We start from the raw sequence: 21,485 nt of genomic DNA, 5'->3' as shown, positions 1-21,485 counted from the left end.
ACTCAGATCAGTGAGCACCAAAATGAGCCTGTAGCGTGGACCTTCCCACCTCAGGAGGCCACGGCCCGGCCACCCCATGACCAGAGGACAGCTCTGGCAAAAACTCTGAACCTTTCCGAGCCTTGATTTCCTTAGGGTGTGAGATGGAGATACACATTAATACCTCGCGGGGCCGCTGTGAGCATTAATGTGTCAGTACCTGAAATACACTCAGAACAGCAACTGACGCATAGTAAGTACTTAGGACTGGAAGCTGTTTTTTTTTTTTTATTTTAAATGTTTACTTTTTTGAGAGAGAGAGAGAGAGAGGGAGGGAGGGAGAGAAGATGGAGACACAAAATCTGAAGCAGGCTCCAGGCCATCCGCACAGAGCCCGACATGGGGCTCAAACTCATGAACCTCAAGATCATGACCTGAGCAGAGGTCATACACTCAACCTACTGAGCCACCCAGGCACCCCAGGAATGGAAGCTGTTTTAATGTCACTGTCATCATAATTATCACTGTGGCTGCAGGTCCCGTGTCAGGAAGTCACCCCCCGTGTATGTGATCACTCCCCACATCCTGGGACCCTTCTCCAGGCCCCAGTCCTGGCCATCGGTGTTCAGTGGCCATCCCCGCACTGGTCTTCCTCCAACCCACCCCCACCTCACAACAGTGATCTTTCTAGAGCACCCGCCTCATCCGATCACTTCCCTGCCTTAGAAACTGCTCACGACTCCCCAGTGCCTGTAGGACCACGACCAACCCCCTGGCTGAGGTTAGAGTCCCCCTGAGATGCCCCTCAGTGTTTCTTCCCATGTGTGGACTCCCTGCTCCCCACACTTCAGCCAACATGCTCCCCACATGTTACCTCTGGGAACAGCCTTCACTCTCTTTTCTGTCCAGCGAACTCCTACTCATCCTTCAGTGCCCAACTCATTTGTTCTCTCTTCCGTCCTGCTTTCCCCAGCTTTCCGTCAAAGTTCGTGGCTTCTTCCTTTATGTCCACACAGCCCCCTGGAGCGCTGTGTTGGAGTCACACAAGAAGTTGAGGTTGCATGCTTGGCTAGCACATGGGACAAAACTCAAATATGGTCCACATTACTCTCAAAGATCCCTCAGGAGAATTCTCTGGCATGGTGAAGAAGCGAAATGAAGCAAGGAGACTGGAAGTGTGGTTAGAATGCTGGGGGTTTTGTTGGTGGTGGTGGTGGTGGTAGTGGTTTGTTTTTAATAAGCAGGGACATGGGGGAAGCAAGAGATTCATATTTGCTTGTGTTTGTATCAGAGAACCAGAACTGTTTTCCTTGGGAGGGGGCAGCGGGGGGGGGGNTAGGAAACAAGGTTTTAATGGCATGCGTGTGTATGTTGTTTGGAGTTTTGAACCATGTGACTGTTTATAAGAAAGGAAACGACAGGGCTCCTGGGTGGCTCAGTTCAGATAAGCGTCCGACTTCGGCTCAGGTCATGATCTCACGGTTCATGAGTTCGAGCCCCGCGTCGGGCTCTGTGCTGACAGCTGGAGCCTGGAGCCTGTTTCAGATCCTGTCTCTTCCTCTCTCTGCTCCTCCCCTGCTCACGCACACTCTGTCTCTCTCTCTCTCTCTCAAAAAATAAATAAACATTTAAAAAAATTTTTTAAAGAAAGAAAACAAAAGAAGGGGAAAAAGAAAGAGGGATGAAGGAAGGGAGGGAGGAAGGGAACGGAAAAGTAAACTCCGTTAGGGAGTCTCTCCTGTATTTGAGTGTGTCCTGCACTGTCTCCAGGTTAATATTTCGCCCTCAGGCGCTGGTTGACCCAGATGAAGGGGTGGGGCGGGGGGTGAGGAGGTTGGGTTCAGACCCACCGTGCATGAAAAGGTCTAGTTGTTAGTAACTCAAGTCTTATCCGCTGTGGCAAGATGCGCAGGTGATGAATAGTTCTCAGCGTCTGAGAGAACAGAGGGGCCCCCCAGCTCCTCCCTCTCTCCTCTCTCCTTCCCGCCCAGTGTTTGTTCACTGAGGGGGGCTGTGGGCTCCGTTGTTCCTTTTCTTTCTCTTTCGCTGCTGAGCAGATACACCAAAGTTTGTGTGGGTTAAATATGCCATGGTGTGCCCCCAGGGCGCAGGGCAGTGGTTTCACCCTGGGGCGTTGGAGTTACGTAGAAAAGCGGTACTGCCTGCCAAGCTGTGTGTCCTCCGGCTTGTCACTTAACCTCTCTGGTCCTCGTTTCCTTACTTATAAATGAGGGAGGATAATACCTTCCCAGAGAGCTCTTATGAGGATCACGTGAAATCATTTAAGCCTTGCACGTAGCAAATGTCACTCACCACCATCGTCGCTGTTACCACCGCACCGTGGTGACATACTGGAGTTACTGGCCTCTGTGCGTCTGCCCCAGAGACTTTGAACTCTGCAAGGGAGGGGCTCGGTTTCCCTCCTCTATGCACATGGCTCTGCTTAGGTGCCCAGGTGATGAGCGGGGAATCCCAGTACCCGGCAGGTACCAGTGCTCCTGGGGGACAGACAGGCTGGTGTCTCCAGACCTCAGAGCCAGGCCAGAGCTCTGGCTGTGCCCAGTGCTGTGGTTGCAGGGGTCACAGGGGCCAGAATAGGTTTCCACCGGAAGTGCCATGGTTAATGCTCAGACTCTGAAGCAGGCAGCACGTGAGAGCTGCCGCTTGTTAGCTGTGTGTCCTGGGCATTTTACTTAACCTCTCGGGGCCTCCGTTTTTCTTAGCAACAAAGTTGAGTTGATATGAGAGTTGACTGTCCTCAGCCTCTTCTCTTATCAGGCCGAGCCCACCCTTTACCCTGGGAGCTACCTGGTGTCTCGTGCTCTCTCTGCTCATGCCGTTCCACTGGCTTGGAATGCCTTTCCTCTCCACTCCTAGAGAGCAAACTCCTACTCATCCATTACCGCCCAGCTCAGCGCATCAGCGCCACCACCACCCTCCCCCTCTGCCCCCACAGGTCTTTCTGGATGGCCTCCCTCCAGCTGGGTCAGGGGCTCTCCTGGGCCCCCGCACATTCCCGGTGCCCGTTCTCCCACTGGCTTGCAGAGAGAGCCGTAAAATCCCTGCAGTGTCTTCGCGCCCGGACATTGTATCGATGGGCTGTCACATGCATTTAACATCTTGGCATTTCCGCTCCCAGATCCCAGATCCAGATTCCATTATTGGAATGCGCAGCCTCTTGAGGGTAGATGGCGAGCACACCTGCTTATGTTAGGGACCCTTCCCTGCCAGGCTCCCACTCCCTCCCGTCTTCGGATCAAAGCCGATGTCCTTGATCTCTGCCTCCCCGCTTCCAGGGCAGTCTCGCTCTATAAGGCGCCCTGGAGGCCTAGAGATGGCTGGGAAAGGCCATCTCTGTGAGCGGCCTCCATCCTCCAGCGCAGGAGGCCTGTGGTTCTGGACACCAGCCGTCAGAAAGTCCCCCTGACTCATGGGACCCCGGCGCCACCAGGCTGTAAGGGGCATGAGAGACACGTCTCAGAGTTTCCTAGTTTCTCTCATCCTGGCATGTGGGTGGGTGGAGAGGGGGGCAGGGACGGAGAGGTAGCTCTCGTGAGAAAGGAGCCGGTACTCAGAGGGCGTCCACAGCTCCTTTCTGAGTCCTGGGCGGCCGGGGGTCGGTGGGACAGCGCTGAGTTGGGACCTGGCTATTAGTGCTCTCAGTGCCCTTGGACATGTCCTTTCCCTCCTAGGCCTCATCTGGAAAACGAAGTGTGGGAACAAATTGTCCCCCCCACCTCCGCCAGCACCAGGGCGCCACGACCCAGGGATTGGTGGCTGTCTTCTCTTCTCCTCCCCCCCCCGCTCCTTTTAAGGTGCTCGTTCACCTCCACTGAGAAAGAACTAAGCCTCTAACTCTTGCTACCACCTATGTCGTGTGTACTACTGCTATGCCTGCTTTACTGACGACCTTCACAGCAAAGGCTCAGAGAGGTTGAGTGGCTTGCCGGAGGTCACACAGGGAGGAGATGGGGTTTGAACCCAGGCTGTATAAAAAAAAAAAAAAGGCTTTCAGTAACTACCCTGGGACTCTGTCCTGGCCCACCCCAGCGCTGACTCCTCCCCCAGGAATCCCCCCCACCCGAAGGCCGGGGAGGGTGCAGAGGGCCAGAAAGGGGCCATCACGGGAACCACATCCTGTGACAGTTGCCCTGGGGAGAGCGCGCTTTCTCTCCAAGTCTGGGACAGGTGAACGGAAAACAGGCCCTCCTTGGCCCCTCTGGGCACGACCTCCCCCATCTGCCTGCTCTTGGGGGTGGGGGGGGCTCGGAGGAAACCCGACCCCTAGGCAGAGCCGGGCACCGGGCCTTACCGCTGGGCTAAAATCCCAGCCTCTGGGCAGACGGAGGATTCCTCGGTGCAAAGCCACCCCACAGCCCGTCCCCGCCGCATCTAGGCCGGACTCACTCCAAGTCCTCCGGGCCTGGGGGCCAGCGTTGGCCAGGCGCCGGCTCTGAGCACAGACCACATGACCCTGTCTTAGAAACCCTTGGAGCTACTGAGCCAGCGCCCTCCGCGTGGGGCAGAGAAGGGAGAACAGCCACGGAACTCACTCACGGGCATGTCTGTGTCCACCTGGTCCCAGAGGGCGGGCCCTGTGTCACCAGCATTTTTCATGGTGCTGGGCCACAGTAGGTTTGAATTCCCCAACATTTCACCTGCATGGATAGAGCTGCCCCCCCAACCCCCCCACACACGTGAGAGTTCAAGGACTTGGCACTCCATGCCTCGTTTTTATTCAGCAATTACTTTAATCTCAAGACGCTCGGAACAGGACACCAGCAGCCGGCCCTGAGCCGTTGGGCCTCTCTCTGGAGGCTGCCGGGACACGTCTGTGGCTCTGGGTGCGACACTGCATATTCCCGCGCTCCTCGGGGAAGCACCCAGCAATCCAAGCAGGCGGATGGGCACCAGGCACTTGGTGCAGCCTCTGGGCCCCTCCTGCTGCCATGGACACTGGGGCCCAACTTGAGGTCTAAGGGGGGGCTGGGCTAGGGCCATCTCTGTAAGCCACGGGAGGCTCAGAATAAGGATCTTCCATACAGGGACAGTCACTGCAGAACAGGGCTGTGCCCCGGTGGGCTCCGAGGGTCTCCAGAGGCAGGCCGGCTGCAGTGCCAGCCCCTTGGTCATGGGGGAGGGGCAGTCATCCTGCCTGCGGTCAGCAGGCTGTTCCCAGGAAGGCTGGACTCCGTGCCCCAGACGGTTGCCAACCTGGGTCAGTGAGTGTACCGCCCCCACTCCAGCCCCAGAATCTGCCAAAGCAGCCCAGCAACCCCTGCACACGGGGCCTCCCTGGGCAGCACTGGGATGGGGCCCATTTTTGTTCTCTCAGAACCTCTGGGCCCCGAGCTGAGACTCAGGGAAGCAAACAAATCGCAGACACCGGAGGGATCAGAAGGGGGTCTCAGGAATCTTTGGTTCAGCCTCTCCTTGCAGCCTGCTGAGAGGTGGCCCGGGCTGCTTGTTCATCCTTGAGACGGGGAGCTCACTCTCTCTCCGTGGCAGCACCCTCCACCTCGGGGCTGTTTGGGGCTAGGGGAGGGCTGGGTGAGCAGCTTCTGTTTGATGGACTGAGACTGGGCGGTGCAGGGTGAAGGCTTTCCTTGCATCTCTCTGGGGATGGCTTCTTGGCCCCCTGGGGGGCGATCTGGGGGGACCGGGTGGGAAAGCAGGGGCAGGTGGAGCTGGAGTCCGGCAGAAGGGAGCCTCCGGGAGCCTCACTGGGGCCCAGCCTAGGAGGCTCCGATGTCATCGTAGTCCTCATGGCCGGTGGAGTCAGGCCGGGGCACCGGGTTTCCTGTGTGGCCAGGAGGCTCGGGTCAGTGGGAGGCTGGTCACTGCCCCTCCTGCCCCACGGGACAGAGCTGAGCGGGCTAAGTCCACACCCCTCCCCTGCGATGCCGTGTGGTGTGCAGTGACGGAACTCTCCTTGTATGTTCCTGGTCACTGCCAGCCCCCCATGCGAGACTGTCAGCCCAGAAGCCAGAGCCTCGTCTGTGCAGTTCAGGGCTACGGTCCCCACACTTGCACAGGACATGAAGGGTGACTGAGCATTGGCAGACCCCTGCCACCCTCTGTCTCTACCCAACGGACCATCGGCTACTTCTTCTTGAATGCCCCCAATAATGGGGAGCTCACTTCCTCTCAAAGCATTCTTTGACTCTTTCTCTGTCCCATCCACATCCACTTTCCCCACCTCTTCATGGTCTTGCTTGTTTAAAACAATCCTTTTACTTCTCTTCTTTTTCTCTTGGGCAGAGGTGTCCAGTGGGTCCAGAGTTCCCCTACTCCTCCACCAGGCGCCCCTGTCCATCCCTCCCTTCCAGGACCACCTTCCCTCCCCCATGGCACCTGGATACTGAAACTGCTCCGTCTCGGGAGGCTGGGGCGGCGGCTGGAAGTTCTGGTACCACTCCCCGGATGAGGTGCTGGAGCTGTCGTCAGCCGAGGGCCCTGCCGGAAACCCCCAGAACCGGTCACTCTCTGCCTGGGGGTGGCCAGCTCACGAGCTGCCAGAGCTAGGAGGTCCTCCCGACTCACAAGACTTGAGTCCCTGGCTTGACCACGAATAAGAAAATGAAGGCCCAGAGAGGGTGGAGACTCGGCCAAGGTCACACAGCAAGTGGCTGCAGAGCTGGGGCTGGAATCCTGAGCTCAGCCAGGCTCAGGGTTTTTCCGGCTTTATGCTGCCTCCAGCCTGGTCAGCTACAGGTTGGGGGGCTGGGGACACACCCAGAATCCTCCGGGGCCCAGCTTACCTGAAAAAGTAGCTTGGGAGCCAGCCAGCTCCAAGTTGGGGGGCTGCTCCAAGAAGGGGCTTCTCTCTGTAGTAAACGCCTGAGGGGTCCACAGAGGCAGCCTGCTGCTGGGGCTATTGCAGTAGTCCTCCCCGGACGATGTGCTGGACCCCCTGTCACTTCTCGGATGGTGTTGGGAGGCCAGGGAGGGCATGTCTGCGACAACGTAGTGGCCAGCGCTGGAGCTGGCGGGTGGGACCTGGGAGCCCTGTGCCTCTTCAAGTCCTGGGCCAGGAAAGGGAGGAGGGGGAGGAAAGGAGCGGCAATGCATCAAGAAGGCTTTGAACTCAAGAAAGAACTGCCTGCAAAGAGGAATGGTTAAACCACTCCCCCCTGCTGAGGGCAGTTGCCCGCTGGGGCTTCCCAAGGTCAGCGGGGTTGCTAAGGGGGTGCTGAGCCTGCAGCAGGGCTGACACCCCATGTCAGCACTCACCTTCCTCCAGGGGGGGCATCTGGAACCTGCTCTGCTGGGCCTCCTCCTCCGTGACGCGGTGCCGCTGGGAATCTACGAGGAGAGCGGTGGTGAGGAGGTGTGAAGGTCCACCTCCTGGCCTCGGAGCCCGGAGGAAGGACAGGTGGGCTTCGGGACTCGGGAGGGGCCCCTGAGGCTGAACATTTCCCATCATCCCGTAGGCTCATGTCCAGCCGGACCCCGAACCTCAATCTCTAACCAGCCCGGGGACAGGCTACTGGTTTTTGGCCAGCAATCCCAGCGCCCTGCACCTCTCTGGCCCTCCAGCTGCCTCTCCTCCTGCTTAAGGAAACAGGAAGAGTCCTGGGCTCTCCGCTCACGCCCTGGAGACTCTAGGCAGGAAAGGGGCAGGTGGTGCCTTCTAGGAGCATCTAGAACTTTCCGGAGTGGAAGCCTGGCTTACATCCAGTTCTTTGCTTCAGAACTGGTGACAGGTGGATTTGTTGAGTCTTAGGGACCTGAGCGTCTGGAACCTTGCCGTCAGCTCTCTCGAAACGGGTGCCCCTGAACTTGAGTCTCAGTGGCATAGGATTTTGGATTCTCGGTCTTACATCTTACGTGCCTGGGCTCAGAGTCCCAGGTTCTAAGGATGCCTCATCGCGGTGCCTCCCAAACTCTGATCTGCGGCATGGCAGAAGTGGAATCATCCACCTCCCACCCCAGAGGCCCCGGGGTGCCGGGTGGGGCACAGACAACCAGCGGTCCCCAATATCCATTCTCCCCTCCTGGAGTAGGAGACATTGTCATTTGGGGACCTCTGTCACACCCACAGCCAAACTCTCATCCTCACTTATCTGGGGGGTCCTGGGGGGACCTGGGGAATGTCTGACCAGCTCCCAAGGGATTTCACAATCTGTGTGGGACTCTCGGCTTTAACCTCCGGCCTTGCCCAGGCTCTGCCCTGAGCACCGTCCTTCCTCCTCCTCTCCCCCAGCAGGCCGGCAGAAGAGCTGGAAAAGGCTGAGAGGTTCAAGCTGGGCTCACCCGGGAAGGCAGGGGAGGGCGTCAGGGTGATGGGCAGAACGGGGCACAGAAGGGGGTGTGGGAGCGTGTGAGAAGCCATCGGAATAAGTGTCTCTTGCTTGGACTTGGACTTCCTTGTCTAACACAGACACAGCCACCTCTAAGTGAATGTCAACAGGCGGATCTTAAGACCTTGTGTGGCCAGAGACAAACGTGGGAAAGAAGGAAGTTGGAGACATGAAAGGTCTCTAGGGTCACCAAGTATTTTGAAGCCTCGGTGTGGGACCATTTGCAGCCAATCCAGTGGGTGAGAAGGGCCATTCCACCCACGTCATGCAGGGGTCACCAGGTGGAACGTCCTAAAGGTCCCCAGCCGCATGGGCCCTCTCCCTGGCAGGGGCGGGTGGGCCCTCGGGAGCCCGGGCCCAAGCACTCACTGTAGAAGGTGGTCAGGGCCACGGGAGGCTGGGTGCTGAAGTCATAGTGCTCATAGTCTGAGTCCGAGCTGGAGTCCGAGTCCTTGGGGAGTGGGGCCTGGACCTGGATGGGCAGCTTGGGAACTGGGGAGAGAGCAGAGTTGGGGAGCATGGGGACGGGTGGGCAGAAAGGCGCAGGGAGAGGCAGCAGAGAGCGTGGATGGTGGGGACCAGAGACAGAGCGGGGAGAGCGTGGGGTAGCCCATCTTGTACAAACCCATCCAGCCTGAGTTTTCCAAGCTCCCCCCCCGCTTCAAATATGGGGAACGAATAACACGGGTTTATTTCACAGGCACGGAGCAGTCGCCACATGCCAGGCACGGGTCTAACATTCAAAACACTCTCTCATCTGGATTCTCGGAACAATTCTGTGAGGTCTGTACATTACTGTCCTCCTTTTACAGCCGAAGAAACTGAGGCACGGGGAGGTTCTCACCTTGCCCAGAGAAGCAAGCAGTGTGGCTCTGAACCCCGAGCCCATAGCATTCAGTGAGCAAATGCTCTGTGCCGCCCAACTTATGCACTAAGTTCTCTGTTCCCGTTCTCTTCTCAAATACACAGATACTGTGCAGAGAGAATATTTGTGTAATTTGGCTGAGTTCTGTGTTGGTTTTCTGGTCACCGAATGCTTTCAAATAAAGGTGATTTAATACCGTCATAATGCAATGCAAGGAAACTTGAGTTCCCTTACGAGACTTTCAAGAGGTATAAATCCCTATGTTGTAAAAGATGCATGACTGATGTGATTTTTTTTTTTTTCATTCAGAAAATCTTAAATAGGGGCACCTGGGTGGCTCAGTCGGTTAAGCGTCTGACTTCAGCTCAGGTCATGATCTCATGGTTTGTGGATTCGAGCCCCACATCAGGTTCTGTGCTTGCAGCTCGGAGCCTGGAGGCTGTTTCAGATTCTGTGTCTCCCTCTCTCTCTGCCCCTCCCCCACTCATGCTCTGTCTCTCTCTGTCTCAAAAATAAATAAACTATAAAATAATTTTTACAACATCTTAAATAAAATTACGTTCCAGGAAATCTTAACGGGGCTCTGCAGGAAGGCTGACTGAGGCGATTGAAAGAGGTGACATGATCACAAACCCACCAGCCAATTCGCAGGACAGAACCTTCCTCTGAGAAATGTCCTAGGCCTGTATCATTCCAGAACTCCAAGGCCTAGTCTCGAATGACTGCCCTGGAAGGTCATCCGCCCATCAAGGCCCAGACTGAGGCGTGACACGCTCAAAGTCCCCCAGGCACCAGCGGGCTGGCTGAGGTCTGACCTCCAACTGGGACACTGCTTTGACCCACATAGTACTGGCCCCCCAAAAAAGTGTTCCCTTCTAGTCCTTCCCAGCCCTCCTCAGGCCCAAGGTGGGTGACATCCTACCTTCGTCTTTGGAAATGGTGATGGGGACATCTTGATAGTTATTAATCCCTTCTGGGGTGGTGGTGGGTGGGTGCTGGTCGTTCACCACAGTGGGCAGGGCTGAGAGAGGGGAAGCAGATGCTACAAGTCACTGTTTGCTCTCTCCCGGGCCACCTGGTCCTGTTCTCAACGGACACACCTGTCTCCCTACCTCTGCCTCAAGTACACACACACACACACGCAGTCTAGTCCTCCAATGGACCGCTTCTGCCGGGCATGCTGGGAAAATCCTGCCTGTCGGGAGGTGCTCCCAGGAGGCCAGCCTTGCCGGATGGTGCTCCATTCCGCTGAGTCCCCTGAGACCCCCATCCCCCCAAGAAGGCCACACCTCAGGCCTGCTTCTTTCCCTCCCTGGGTCTTTCCTGTGGCTTCCAGAACTCTGCACCTACCATATTTTCCTTTAACTTTCAAGAGGATGAAGGCTGTGGAGATGAGGAGGCCGAGGAGGAGAATTCCCAGAATGACGCAAATGATGAGAAGCATTAGTTCTCGGGATTTCCAGGCTTCCGCTTGCTGGGTCACAGTAGATTCTGGAAGCAAGAACCCCAAATCAGAAAGAGGAAGGGACACAGAGTTCTCCTTGCCCTCCTTGTCTCTCCAGCCTCTCTACAGCTGATCCACTTCCCTTTTGGGCTTATCTTCTTCCTCTCTTCTTTTCTTCGAATGTTCCCATCTGCTTTTAGATGCCTTATGTTGGGAGGTGCTCAAGAAGTGGGTATTGAATGATTAACTGAGGGAGCCTTTCCCCTGGCTCCCAGTCATTGAGTGCCCACTGTGTGCCCACTAGGCTCTAGGGATACAAATATGACATCAGCATCATAGGCCTCGAGGGCCACTGTCTAGTGGGAAGATCAACACATTGACTCAATCCAATATGGTGCCATGCTTGCTGGGAAGGAGGTGTGGGCAGGTGTGAGGCTTTCCAAGGGGTACCTGATTCTCTGATGGGGGGACAGGGGCGGGACACCGAGGCTGGCTTTCCAGAGAAAGTGACTTGGAGCCACCTCTGGCAGTGAACAGACCATCGGGAGAGCGAGATGTCCCTTCTGTGCCCAGGATACATCATTCCTACCAGACATGTACGCCCTGAGGGCAGAGGTGAGGGCCGTGATTCTGGACCTCCCAGCTCTGCAGCTCCGATGTGGCTCACTGTCTTCACCTCTCTCTTGGCCCCACCCTTGCTTACAAGAACCCAAAGCCTGGATACAGGTAGGTGCTTGGAGTGGAGCCCTCTCGAGAGGAGAGATGGGTACCACCTCCTTCTCAGCGTCAGGCCACAGGGCTGGATGAAGGGTGGTGACAGCATCACAGGGGGCTGGTGGGATGAGAGCATCCCGACCCCCTGGCTGGGTGTAGTGTCTGCTCCCGCCAAGAGATTACCCCCTCCCTGTTCTCCTCCATCAACAAAGGGGGTGACTTGGACCAGGGTGGAGGTGGATTTCGTAGCAGGAAGTAGGTGCAAGAGAGAGGCTGGGCTGCGGGGGCCCAGAGAAACAGGCTGAAGGGTCAAAGGCTAGAGTGTGGTCCTTGGAGGTAGATCTTTCTCTGCTCTTTGAAGGCTGATAAGACCACCCACCTTGACCTCGGAGAGTGTGTGCGAGCGGGTGTCTGGGGTCCTGGCAAGAGTGTACCCTGCACCCCAGCATTTCATCCCCTCTCTGTGCCCTCATCCATTGCAGAGTCTGTGTCAGGGCTTAGTGCCCCTCTACTCCGTCCCCAAGCCAGTGGAAGCAGGGGATGGCTCGCACACCGTGAACCTGGGCCAGCCCCCATGGCTATCTCGGGGTCGCCAAGGGGCTCTGCGCCCAGACTAAACGATCACGGGAATACCTAATGCTCAGACACTGCTTACCATGTGCTCCACCCTGTTCTCAGCACTTTCAAGAAATGAATTCACTGGAGACTCACGACGCTGCCAGAAGAAAGCTACTGAGATTATCATCCCCACTTTATAGTCGAGGGATCTGAGGCTCAGAGAGACTTAGCCCACCGTTGCTCAGCTAGCTGGGGACACAGCTGGGCTTTGAGCCTCAGGAGTCCCCCTGGAAGTCGCCCAAGCTATACACAGCTGGTGGGTAGACCAAGTGCGGTTCAGATCAGAGCCTTGGATGCGAGCTCCGGCCGATGCTGGCTGGCTGTGCCTTTACCCTGTGAACGCAAGCCTCTTTCTCCGTGTAAAGGCTCTAATGAGACCTCCCTGATGGGGATGCCAGGAGGGTTACAGGGCTGGGAAATAATGATGGTAAAGCTCTGGGCCGCTGCCCGGGATGTTACCAACACACTGACTGCTTCCTACCGCCAGCTGGTGTCAGACCAGACCAGCGCTGGCTCTCTCTCCTGCTGTATTCTCCTGCCCGACAGGAGAGTGGGCTTCTGTCCATGAAATACCAGGATTCTGGAAGCTGTGGGGCTTACACGGCAGGGAGGGGAGAAGAGAAGGGCAAAAGCACCCACAGAACGGAGCGCGGGGGCAGGGTGGGGGCGGAAGGAGCCCAAGTCCATTGTCTGGAGGTGGGGGACGTGGGAGGCGTGCACCCACCTCGCTGAGAAGCCGCATGCCCAGCAACACTCACCGACAGTGACCGGCTGAAGGCTGGCAGGTGCTTCCGAAGTGGACAGGTTGAGCAGACTCCGGGAGCCTGTCAGAAAGCACTGATCATTCACTCAACACACATTACGGAGCACCTACTGTGTGCCAGTCCTTGCGTGAGAAACTGAGCAAGACAGGCACGTGACCTGGTACCAGGGGCATGGTCCCATGGGGGGGTGCATATGGGTACGGAAACGTGCCGTTCCCACCCCCCACAGTAAGGGGGACCTCATGGATTTCAGGCTGGGAAGTTTCTTGGGTTAGAGTAGGAGGCTAATAAAAAGAATTACCCCTTCTTTCTATAAAATCTACAACAGACCCCAATTCTCTTTCTCTGTTAAGTCCTGGGTTCATTCTTCACATTGGCCCCAGGAGCTGGGAAGCTGACGTTATCATCACTATCATAATCACTTGACAGGGAAGGGATGGAGCTTGCAAAGTCCCTCGGTGGCTATTACCCGATTTCCCAGCTACCCTGTGAGATGGTGATATCCACATCCACGTATTTCATGGCACTGAAACTCCCCCACTGGGTAAATGGTAGAGCCAGGCTTCACAGACAGGGGTCTGAACCCCATCACGACGCTAATTCCATGTTTCCATGGGTCTAACGCTCTGGCTTTTTCATAGCTTAACACCTCTGAAATTGGGGTGACGGCATCAATTGTTACAATCGATGGCATGGCCCAGGTGTATTTTGGCAGCATTGTTGTCCTTTATGGTACTTAAGGTAATAATGGTGTGACCTATCAAAGCCACCTTAGATTTGGTGACATACGATAGAATCCAATTCACAGTGTGGAAATGAGTCTTCGCCGAAATAAGAGGTACCGGGTGCTCTGTCAATGCATGGCACCTGACCAGGGCCCCAGATGTTATTATTAGTGTCTCTCAATCTTATTCTCCTATGTCACCAGCCTTGGGGTGGCGGTTGGTTTCATTTCCTCGAACCAATTCCAGTCCACAGAGACCACTGCTTAGCATATAGTGATATCTCACCAAGTAACAGACTCATGGTTTGGGGGCTGACTCGAGGGATCTGTGGGCAAGAATGACCTGATTGATCAGCCACGTCTGCCTGGGCACGGTAAGGGTGACGGCTACCGACCCAGGCCACACTGTGGGCCCTGGCCTACCAGTTCTNTGGGGAGGAGGGGGTGGGGAGGAGGGAGACCTGAGCAGAGGACTCTGGCTGCGCTTGACTGGCTGCAGAGGTTGGAGTTGTTGAACCTCCAGGAGCAATCGGAGAGGGTGGGCTCCTCCCCCTTGCACGAGTAGTACATTTTCCCCGGCAGGGAGTGGGGCAGCCCCTTGGGTGTCGAGGCCACGGTGCCGCAGCCCAAGGCCCGGCAGAGCACCTGGGCCTCCGAGTCGTACCACTCACTGTCGCACACTGTGCTCCAGACCCCACGGAAATGTACTTCCACCTGCCCCTCGCAGAGGTCGGCGCCCCCCGTTAGGCGCCAGGACTGGTGCTCTGCAGAGGAGAGGTGCAGGGGGGCAGGGGTGGGGGCGGAGTCAGGTCACAGGACCCTTTGAGCTGAAGTTCCCCATGAGACCAGACTCCTGAATGTGAACACCCTACAGCCAATCAGTCTCCAGAATCTGTGTCCTTTCCCTTCTCTATCTGCACCCTCCGCGGGCGCATGCTGCTTTGCTACTCACACTGTGGTCCGTGGACCTGCAGCAGCGGCCCGGCATGGGATCTGGTTACAAATGCAGACTCTCGAGCCCTGCCCAGACCCCCTGAATCAGAATCTCTACGAAGACCCCGTCTCCCCCGCCCCCATTCCTGGGCACAAGTGAAAAGAACTGGCTGAACCGGAACTTCATGGCCTCCTAGGGATCGCTGACAGCCTCCTCAGGGGTCTCCTTGCCTCCATCTCCCCTTGCTGCTCTGAACCAGGAGACAGACTCACACTGGGGAAGAGTCTCCCCATTGATGTCACTTCCTCCAGGAAGTACACAGGATTGCCCTGCAGCTCTGGAGTGTCTGCTCCCTCTAAACTCCACCCAGCGGCCTTTCTTAGGGCATTTATCCCTCTCTCCCTTGGATTTTGCTTGTCCCTTAAGCTTCCCTCTTGGACTTGACCTCGCACTGGCAGGGGTCATCCCTCCCGGCTCCCAGGCCTAGGACAGGTAAGTGTGGGTAGGTGAGCGCCTGCTAACCTGAGCACACCACGCCGGCGTCCTCCTTGTGACCACAGTAGCCATTTCCCGGCAGCCCGTGGCAATCCCACAGGTAGTGCTCATTCCCTGTGCAGTTCACTTGGTCCCGGTGGATGGGTCCTTGGCCAGGGGCAAAGTGCAAGCCGGGCAGGGCCTGAACTGCCCAGCCGCAGTTCAGCTGCCGGCACACCACGTGGGAGTCATTCAAGTCCCACGTGTCGTCGCACACCGACCCCCACTGGCCGTGCTCTAGCATCTCCACGCGGCCGGCGCACGGACTGCTGCCGCCCACCAACCGCACTGCGTGGTTCTCTGGGAAAAGAGGGGAAGAGGATTGTGGGTGGTTGGGAAGAGGGTGAGGAAGGGAGGGGTGGGAGGGTGGTCTTGACTGTGGATCCAGTGAGACTAGCTGGTAGTTCAGCGGGCAGGACTGGAAAACCCTGTTAGGGCTGAGGACCTAGTGGGCAGAGGCGCAGGACTCATCAGGGACTGTGAGTGGGCTATGGAGCCTGTGGGAGGGGCTAGTAACCTGGAGGGCGGGACAGGGGAAATGCTGGGGACTGGATGGGCGGAGCTTCAGGCTGGTGGGTGGGGCTAGAGACCTGGTGGGCGGGGCCTGAAGAGCAGGTCTCCCGGCTGGAGAGCTGCGATGCTAAGGGACACAGGGAACCTGGCGTATTTATGTACATGGGAGATAGAGGCAGAGATAGAGGTCCCGAGCAGAAGAAGAGGTGGGACCAGGAAAAGTAAGGGCTAGAGACCCAGTTAGTATTGGGGACCCAAGGGGTCAGGTTGGGGACCAAAGCGGCAGAGCTGGAGATTAGTAGCGGGGAGAGGTCTGGGGTCCAGATCTGAGGGCTTGCTCAGAGCTGGAAATGAGACAGTGCTGCAGTTCTCCAGTGTGGGAACCAGCTGTGTGTGCACTGGTAGCCGGAGACAGGAGGCGAAGGGGGGAAGGGGGGATGGACAGGAAGGGGGGAGGAAAGCCCCGGAGGGCAAGGCTTGGGTCCAGTGGCCAGGGCTGGGGACAGGAGTGAGGGGCAATGGCGTGAAGGCCTGAGGGTAGGGCGGGCAGGGCCCAGGTGGCTGTCCACTTGTACCTGCGCAGGTGACCTCAGCCTGCTTCCCGGCGCTGTCGCACATGTGCTCCACCACGTCGCAGAGAGGCCACTCCGCCCCTCTGCACAGGACGGCGGGCGCCAGCGCCAGCGTGGTGTTCGGGGCCTCGCTGGCGTTCCCCGCGCCTGGACCAAGTGGCAGCTCCAAGGGCGGCAGGGTGGGCTGGATGCCCGGCCCGGCCCCGCCGCAGCCCAGCGCGCGGCACACGGCCTCGGTGGCATTGCGGTTCCAGAACGCGCCGCACGCGGGCTCCCAGGACTGCTGGATCCAGACCTCCACCGTCCCACTGCAGTGGCCGCTTCCGTTCACCAGGCGGACCCCTAGTCGCTGTCCTGGAAGGTGCCAGACAGGAGCTGAGGCCTCCGGGGATTGGGACTGCAGATCCCAGAGATGGGAGGTGCCGGCTCCACAGCCGACCTGCTGTGTTATCTCAGGCTATTCTCTCCTGGGCTCTGGGCCTCGGCCTTCCAGTCTGCAAAATGGGGCTGGGCTGGTTCATCCCTAATCCCCCTTTGAGGCCTGACCCGGTTCTCCTTAGTCAGGGGAAGGGGGCTGAGGGTGACCGAAGAGGTCAGGATGCCTTTGTTAGGTCTGGGGTGGCAGAGAACTGAGGGTCCAGGCCCCCCAAACCTCCCTTTCTTGCCCCTGGCTCCAGGGCACCCTTGTGTGAAAGTAGGGCAGAGTTCTGGGTTCAAGGCCCTGCCCCTGTACCGTGGGTGCCATGCTTCCACTATCTTAGGCCCCTTTGCTGTTCTGAGGGTCCTACCACTGAGGCTGCCACCATGACCTTGAAGCCCTGGAAGATGGCTATGGGTTAGGGATGGGGCTGAAGACAGGCTGCTTGGGACAGTGGTTCCCCAGACACCCTCTTTGAGGAGTCACCTGCCTATTTTTGCCCAGGACTGCACCCTCTGGGTAGCGCACAGCTTTGCACAGAGTAAGTGCTTGATATATGTTGAGTTAATCAAGGACCCATTCAGTGGAACCCCACCACCCCCACTAAGAGGTCTTCAGCTTGCTCTCAGCAAGTCTCCTTAAAATGTTCCCTGAAGCTTTTGACCACACATTTGTGACATTTCATGTTAAAGGAGGCTCCTTGCCCAGTGTGGGGCTTGAACTCATGTCCCCGAGATCAAGCCCTGAGCTGAGATCAAGAGTCGGATATTTAATGGGCTGAGCCACCCGGGTGCCCCACGCATATGTAGCATTTTATCAGTGGCTTTTCAAAGATGATAGTTCTAAAGATCTCAGAGTGAATGTAATGGTGGAAATCCAGTACTGAGCCAGGAAGAAGTGTTGTCTGAAGTTAGGGAGCCTCCCTGGTACCCTCAAAGTCTGCTTCCTTTCCCCATCACCCAGGACACCACCTGCTTGGTCTCAGAAAGCTGGTTGTGTGCCCCAGAAGGATTATTCCCTTACCTGGCTCCAAGGGCTGGCTCTCTGCACTGCTGGTGTCGGGCTGGCCAGATGGGGCTGGAGACGGGTGACCTGAAATTAACCAGCAGCAGCCGTGGTGCGTGAGTGAGCATAGAGATAGATGGCACAGAGGTGCCTTGAAGGACAGGGGGCACTTTCTGGAGCTGTGGCTACGTGGGGGCCTTGACATGGCATGGTCCTGGGCCTTGGGCATAGTTGACTCCATTCAGGGTAGGGCAATTCTCAAGCTTTCTTGCTGGGGTATCTTCCACTGCACCTTTGAACTGTGCAAACGTGCTCAGTAGAGTAGGGGGTAGTCACTGGGGGCTTTGGGGCCACACCCACTTCCTGGCTGAGTGACCATGGATGGGTTACTACCCTCTCTTGGCCAGAGTCCCAATTTATCAGCAAGAGCGCTTAGGTGGGGTGTTGTGAGGCTAAAAGGAGTCAATACCTATAAAATACTGGACCTACTAGAAGAAGCCCAAATGGGAGTTGTTGTCAGGAAGAACTTTCTTGTTTGGAAAACCTGTTTGAGAAACTCACACCAGACTTCGGGGGAATCGGCGCATCCTGGGGCCGGACCGTCGGACTACAGAGCTTTCAGATACGGAGAAACTAACATTTGCTGAAGCCTGAAGCTATGCCAGGTCCCCACTGATAGTATTTCATTTTCCTTCAACCACGCAGTGAAGTAGATATTAGCATGCACTTTTTACCAATTAGGAAAGGGAGGCCCAAAGAATAGAAACCACTCGCCTCTGTAAGATGGTGCCCCTTGGTCCTTCGAAACCTGCTGTCCACTTGGCCCCCTGGGGACTGATTGGTTTGGACTAAATCAACATCTCCTGGGCCCTTTAGTGTGTGCTTGGCTCAGGCAATGGGGAGCCTCAGCAGAGGTAGGAGGGAGGGAGGGACGTAGAGTGGTAGGTGCTTATTTCCCAGGGCTCTTCCTGTCTTTGACTCTCCTTCCAGATCTCACTGACCACTCCCTGGTCCTGTCTCCTAGAGCCCAGGATGGTAACAACTTAGCCACTTCTGGTTCTTGCTTACCTGTCCCTTGTAAACAGTCTTTTTTTTTTCTGTATTTTTTTAATGGGAGGGAGACAGAATCCCAAGCAGTCTCCACACCGTCAGCGCAAAGCCGATGCGGGACTCGAACCCACCCACAAACTGTGAGATCATGACCTGAGCCGAAGTCGGACGCTTAACCAGCCGAGCCACCCAGGCGCTCCTGTAAATAGTCTTTTTGTAAATAAGTCCCTTCAAACTCTTCTATTTTGACAGTGCCTCCCGTTTCCAGTTGGTACTCTGACTGATATTTGGCCAGAGGCCCCCCAGCTCAGCAGGAAGCAGAACCTGGCTTTGACCGGGTCTGCAAGGAATCGGCTCCCTGCTGGGTAGTTTGCAGCCGCACAAAGGGAGGGCTGTGGCCCGATGGGCTGGCCGTCCCTGTGCTCCCAAGGGAACGCCTCTGCATCCAGGGTCACTCTTGTACTGAGGTTGGGCCATTGCCTTCGAGAAAGAAGGAGGTGCGTTCACTGATGGGCCGATGTGGGGAAAAGGCAGGGAGCCTCCTTCAACCCTTCCTTCCTTTTCTTCTCTTGACCCCGTATCTGAGGCCCTGATGCAACCACAAGATGGAGGAGAATGCTGACCCAATTAGAATTTTGTGTAAGAAGTAAACCTTTATTCAAATTCACATGCAGGTGCCCCCTAAAAAACGCACGAAAAAAACAAAAAAGAACCTAGAAGTGAACCTTTGTTGGGTTAAGGCATGAAGATTTCAGCCTGTTTGTTACCCCAGCCCAGCCTGACCTGGCCTAACTGGCTGCAGACTCAGGCACGGCTCCTACATAGTCTTGACCTCCCCTGGGAAGATTCTACGGACTCATACACAGAAGTGCACACAGGCGCACCTCTGCTCAGGCCTGCAGACACGGCTCTCCTGAGGCCTCCGTCTGGGCCACTCCATCACTCAGACAGAAAGTAACCAGGCCTGGAATTGCCTGTCCTCGACAGCTCCCTGCCTGGCTGCCCGGCCCAACTCCCTGGAGGGGAAAGACTCCGAATTCCGAGCACGCACTCCACAGCTAATGTAATATTCAGAACAAGAATTCAGATGCCCACAGGTTAGGACTGCGGAACCCCGGTTCCCACAGCAACGGCCCCGCTGCTCCAGAGGAGTTTTCAGTATGTGTGCTGGGGCCCAGGGTAGGGAATGGGGTGCTGGCTGCGGCATGTGTGTGCGTGCGATTGTGGCGGGCGTGTGAGTGTGTGGTTGTGACCGTTTGTGTGTGTCTGTGTGTGTGGGGAGGGCTCGGTTGTGTGTGCGTCTCTGGGTCTGGGAAACCACTTTCCCATGAGTAAAAACTCATATGCTCGCTGGTAGACCAGAAACCCCCAGAGGGCAGGGTTCAAGGCTGAACCAGCCGTGTGTCCCCCAGGCTACCCAACCCTGTCGCTGTTGATTGACTGACTGATGGAGGAGGGAGTAGACCTGCCAGCTTTAAGGTCAGCTGTCACCAAGGCAGTTTATTCAGACTCAAGGGTTCTCTGTGTCGAAGGCATTTTCCTGCCCCCCATCCCAAGAAGGGATCCTGGCTTTGGTGGCCTCTGACTTTTGTGCCTGGAGAAACAGAGGCAGGATTTGCCTCCCACCTTCCTTCCATCCAGTCCGCGGTTCGGGCGGAAGGCCCAGCGCAGGACCAGTGCATCCCAGGCATCATTACGGCTTTTGTCTGGTCCTGCGTTTCACACTTTTCTTGACATTTGATTCATTTTTTGCCGGAGTACATTGGTTTGAAAAGGAACCTTTACCTTTTCCTGGGAATCTGCTTTGCAGCATGAGGATACTCAAATGTAAAAGTGTCGATTGCAGTGTCTTGAATAGCTAATCACCAGACACAGAGTGAATGCTCATTCGCCAGGGAAACAGAATGAATTATGGCCCATTTACAGCATGTCATCTGATGCCGCCTTTGTAAAGAATGAAATGGACACACGCCAGTTGGAGGCAGTAAGGAATCAAGATGCAGAGAAGAAAATGTAGTATGATACAACTTTGGCAATGTTATGGCCAAAAAGGAGGGAAAAACCCACCTTTTATGAAAAGGCACAATTATATGAACATGAGGAAGAGTGGGGGGGAAGGTGAGGGGGGGGCAGATTTATGGGCGTGTGACCTGTGCGTTCACAGGCCCCCAGCTCAGAAATTTCTCTGGACATGGTTTAGTGCTGTTCCCATCTTGAAATTCTTAATAATTTTTGAACAAGGGGCTCTACGTTTTTATATTGCACTGGGGGGTGGGGGGATCTACACCTTTTGTAACTAGTCCTGGGGCTGAACATGCAAGCGGGTGGGAGAAAAGAGGGAGAGAGAGAAAGCAAGCAAGGAAAGGAGGAGATAAAAGCCTGTATTTAGAAAACCACGTGTGATATGAATCCATTTCTGTATAAAATCAGGTACAGAGGTAGACATGCAGAATCTAAGAAAATATACAAAAGACAAATGGACTTTTTGTACTGCTTGTCCCAGATTGAAGCTCACTGTGAAACTACATTTACTAAAAATAATGCCACCTAAGAAATGTTAAAAGACACGTTGTTATCAAATGAAGGTGGCCTCTTTTTTTTTTTTTTTAATGTTTTACTTATTTCTGAGAGAGAAAGAGAGACAGCGTGAGCAGGGGAGGGTCAGAGAGAGAGGAAGACACAGAATCTGAAGCAGGCTCCAGGCTCTGAGCTGGCAGTCAGCACAGAGCCCGACGCGGGGCTCCAACCACGAACCGTGAGATCATGACCTAAGCTGAAGTCGGACGCTTAACTGACTGAGCCACCCAGGCGCCCCAAAGGCAGTCTCTTTGATAGGCTCAGAAAGAATGACAGAGCCTTGAAGAGAAAATAATTAAAGTAATGAAACCTGTTTCTTCCCACGTGACTCCGTGTTATTTGATACCAAGCTCAGTTACCCTGTGTGCCCCACAAAACCATCTTGAGCTGTGTCCCCCATTCTGCAAAGGTGTGGACCCACAAGGATAAGGGATGGAGGGGAGGGCTTCCGAGTGGGAAGAGAAGAGCTCC

At 56.0% G+C, this 21,485-nt stretch overlaps 1 protein-coding gene across 3 annotated transcripts in view; it reads right to left on the bottom strand.

The window, feature by feature from the left end:
- Nucleotides 1-4,710: 4,710 nt before the first annotated feature.
- The window catches only part of CD6 (CD6 molecule), a 43,724-nt gene continuing 26,949 nt past the window's right edge, over nt 4,711-21,485 (bottom strand). Inside the window, exons 2-13 of one of the 3 annotated variants that reach the window (XM_077748883.1) lie at nt 17,406-17,474; nt 15,968-16,318; nt 14,868-15,179; nt 13,873-14,175; nt 12,682-12,747; nt 10,498-10,638; nt 10,070-10,168; nt 8,652-8,774; nt 7,213-7,284; nt 6,741-7,004; nt 6,334-6,435; nt 4,711-5,779 (exon numbers count right to left, since the gene is read on the bottom strand). In XM_077748883.1, coding sequence (XP_077605009.1) covers nt 5,715-5,779; nt 6,334-6,435; nt 6,741-7,004; nt 7,213-7,284; nt 8,652-8,774; nt 10,070-10,168; nt 10,498-10,638; nt 12,682-12,747; nt 13,873-14,175; nt 14,868-15,179; nt 15,968-16,318; nt 17,406-17,474 — 1,967 coding nt within the window. In that variant the 3' untranslated portion in view covers nt 4,711-5,714. The remainder of the gene's footprint in view (nt 5,780-6,333; nt 6,436-6,740; nt 7,005-7,212; nt 7,285-8,651; nt 8,775-10,069; nt 10,169-10,497; nt 10,639-12,681; nt 12,748-13,872; nt 14,176-14,867; nt 15,180-15,967; nt 16,319-17,405; nt 17,475-21,485) is intronic. The other 2 variants (XM_077748884.1, XM_077748885.1) reach the window with 2 other exon arrangements.

This window comes from Crocuta crocuta, unplaced genomic scaffold, assembly GCF_008692635.1.
Source record: "Crocuta crocuta isolate KB4526 unplaced genomic scaffold, BGI_CrCroc_1.0 scaffold323, whole genome shotgun sequence".
Lineage (NCBI taxonomy): Eukaryota > Metazoa > Chordata > Mammalia > Carnivora > Hyaenidae > Crocuta > Crocuta crocuta.
Note: the sequence above shows the minus strand (reverse complement) of the source record. Positions and strands in the feature narration are given on the sequence as shown.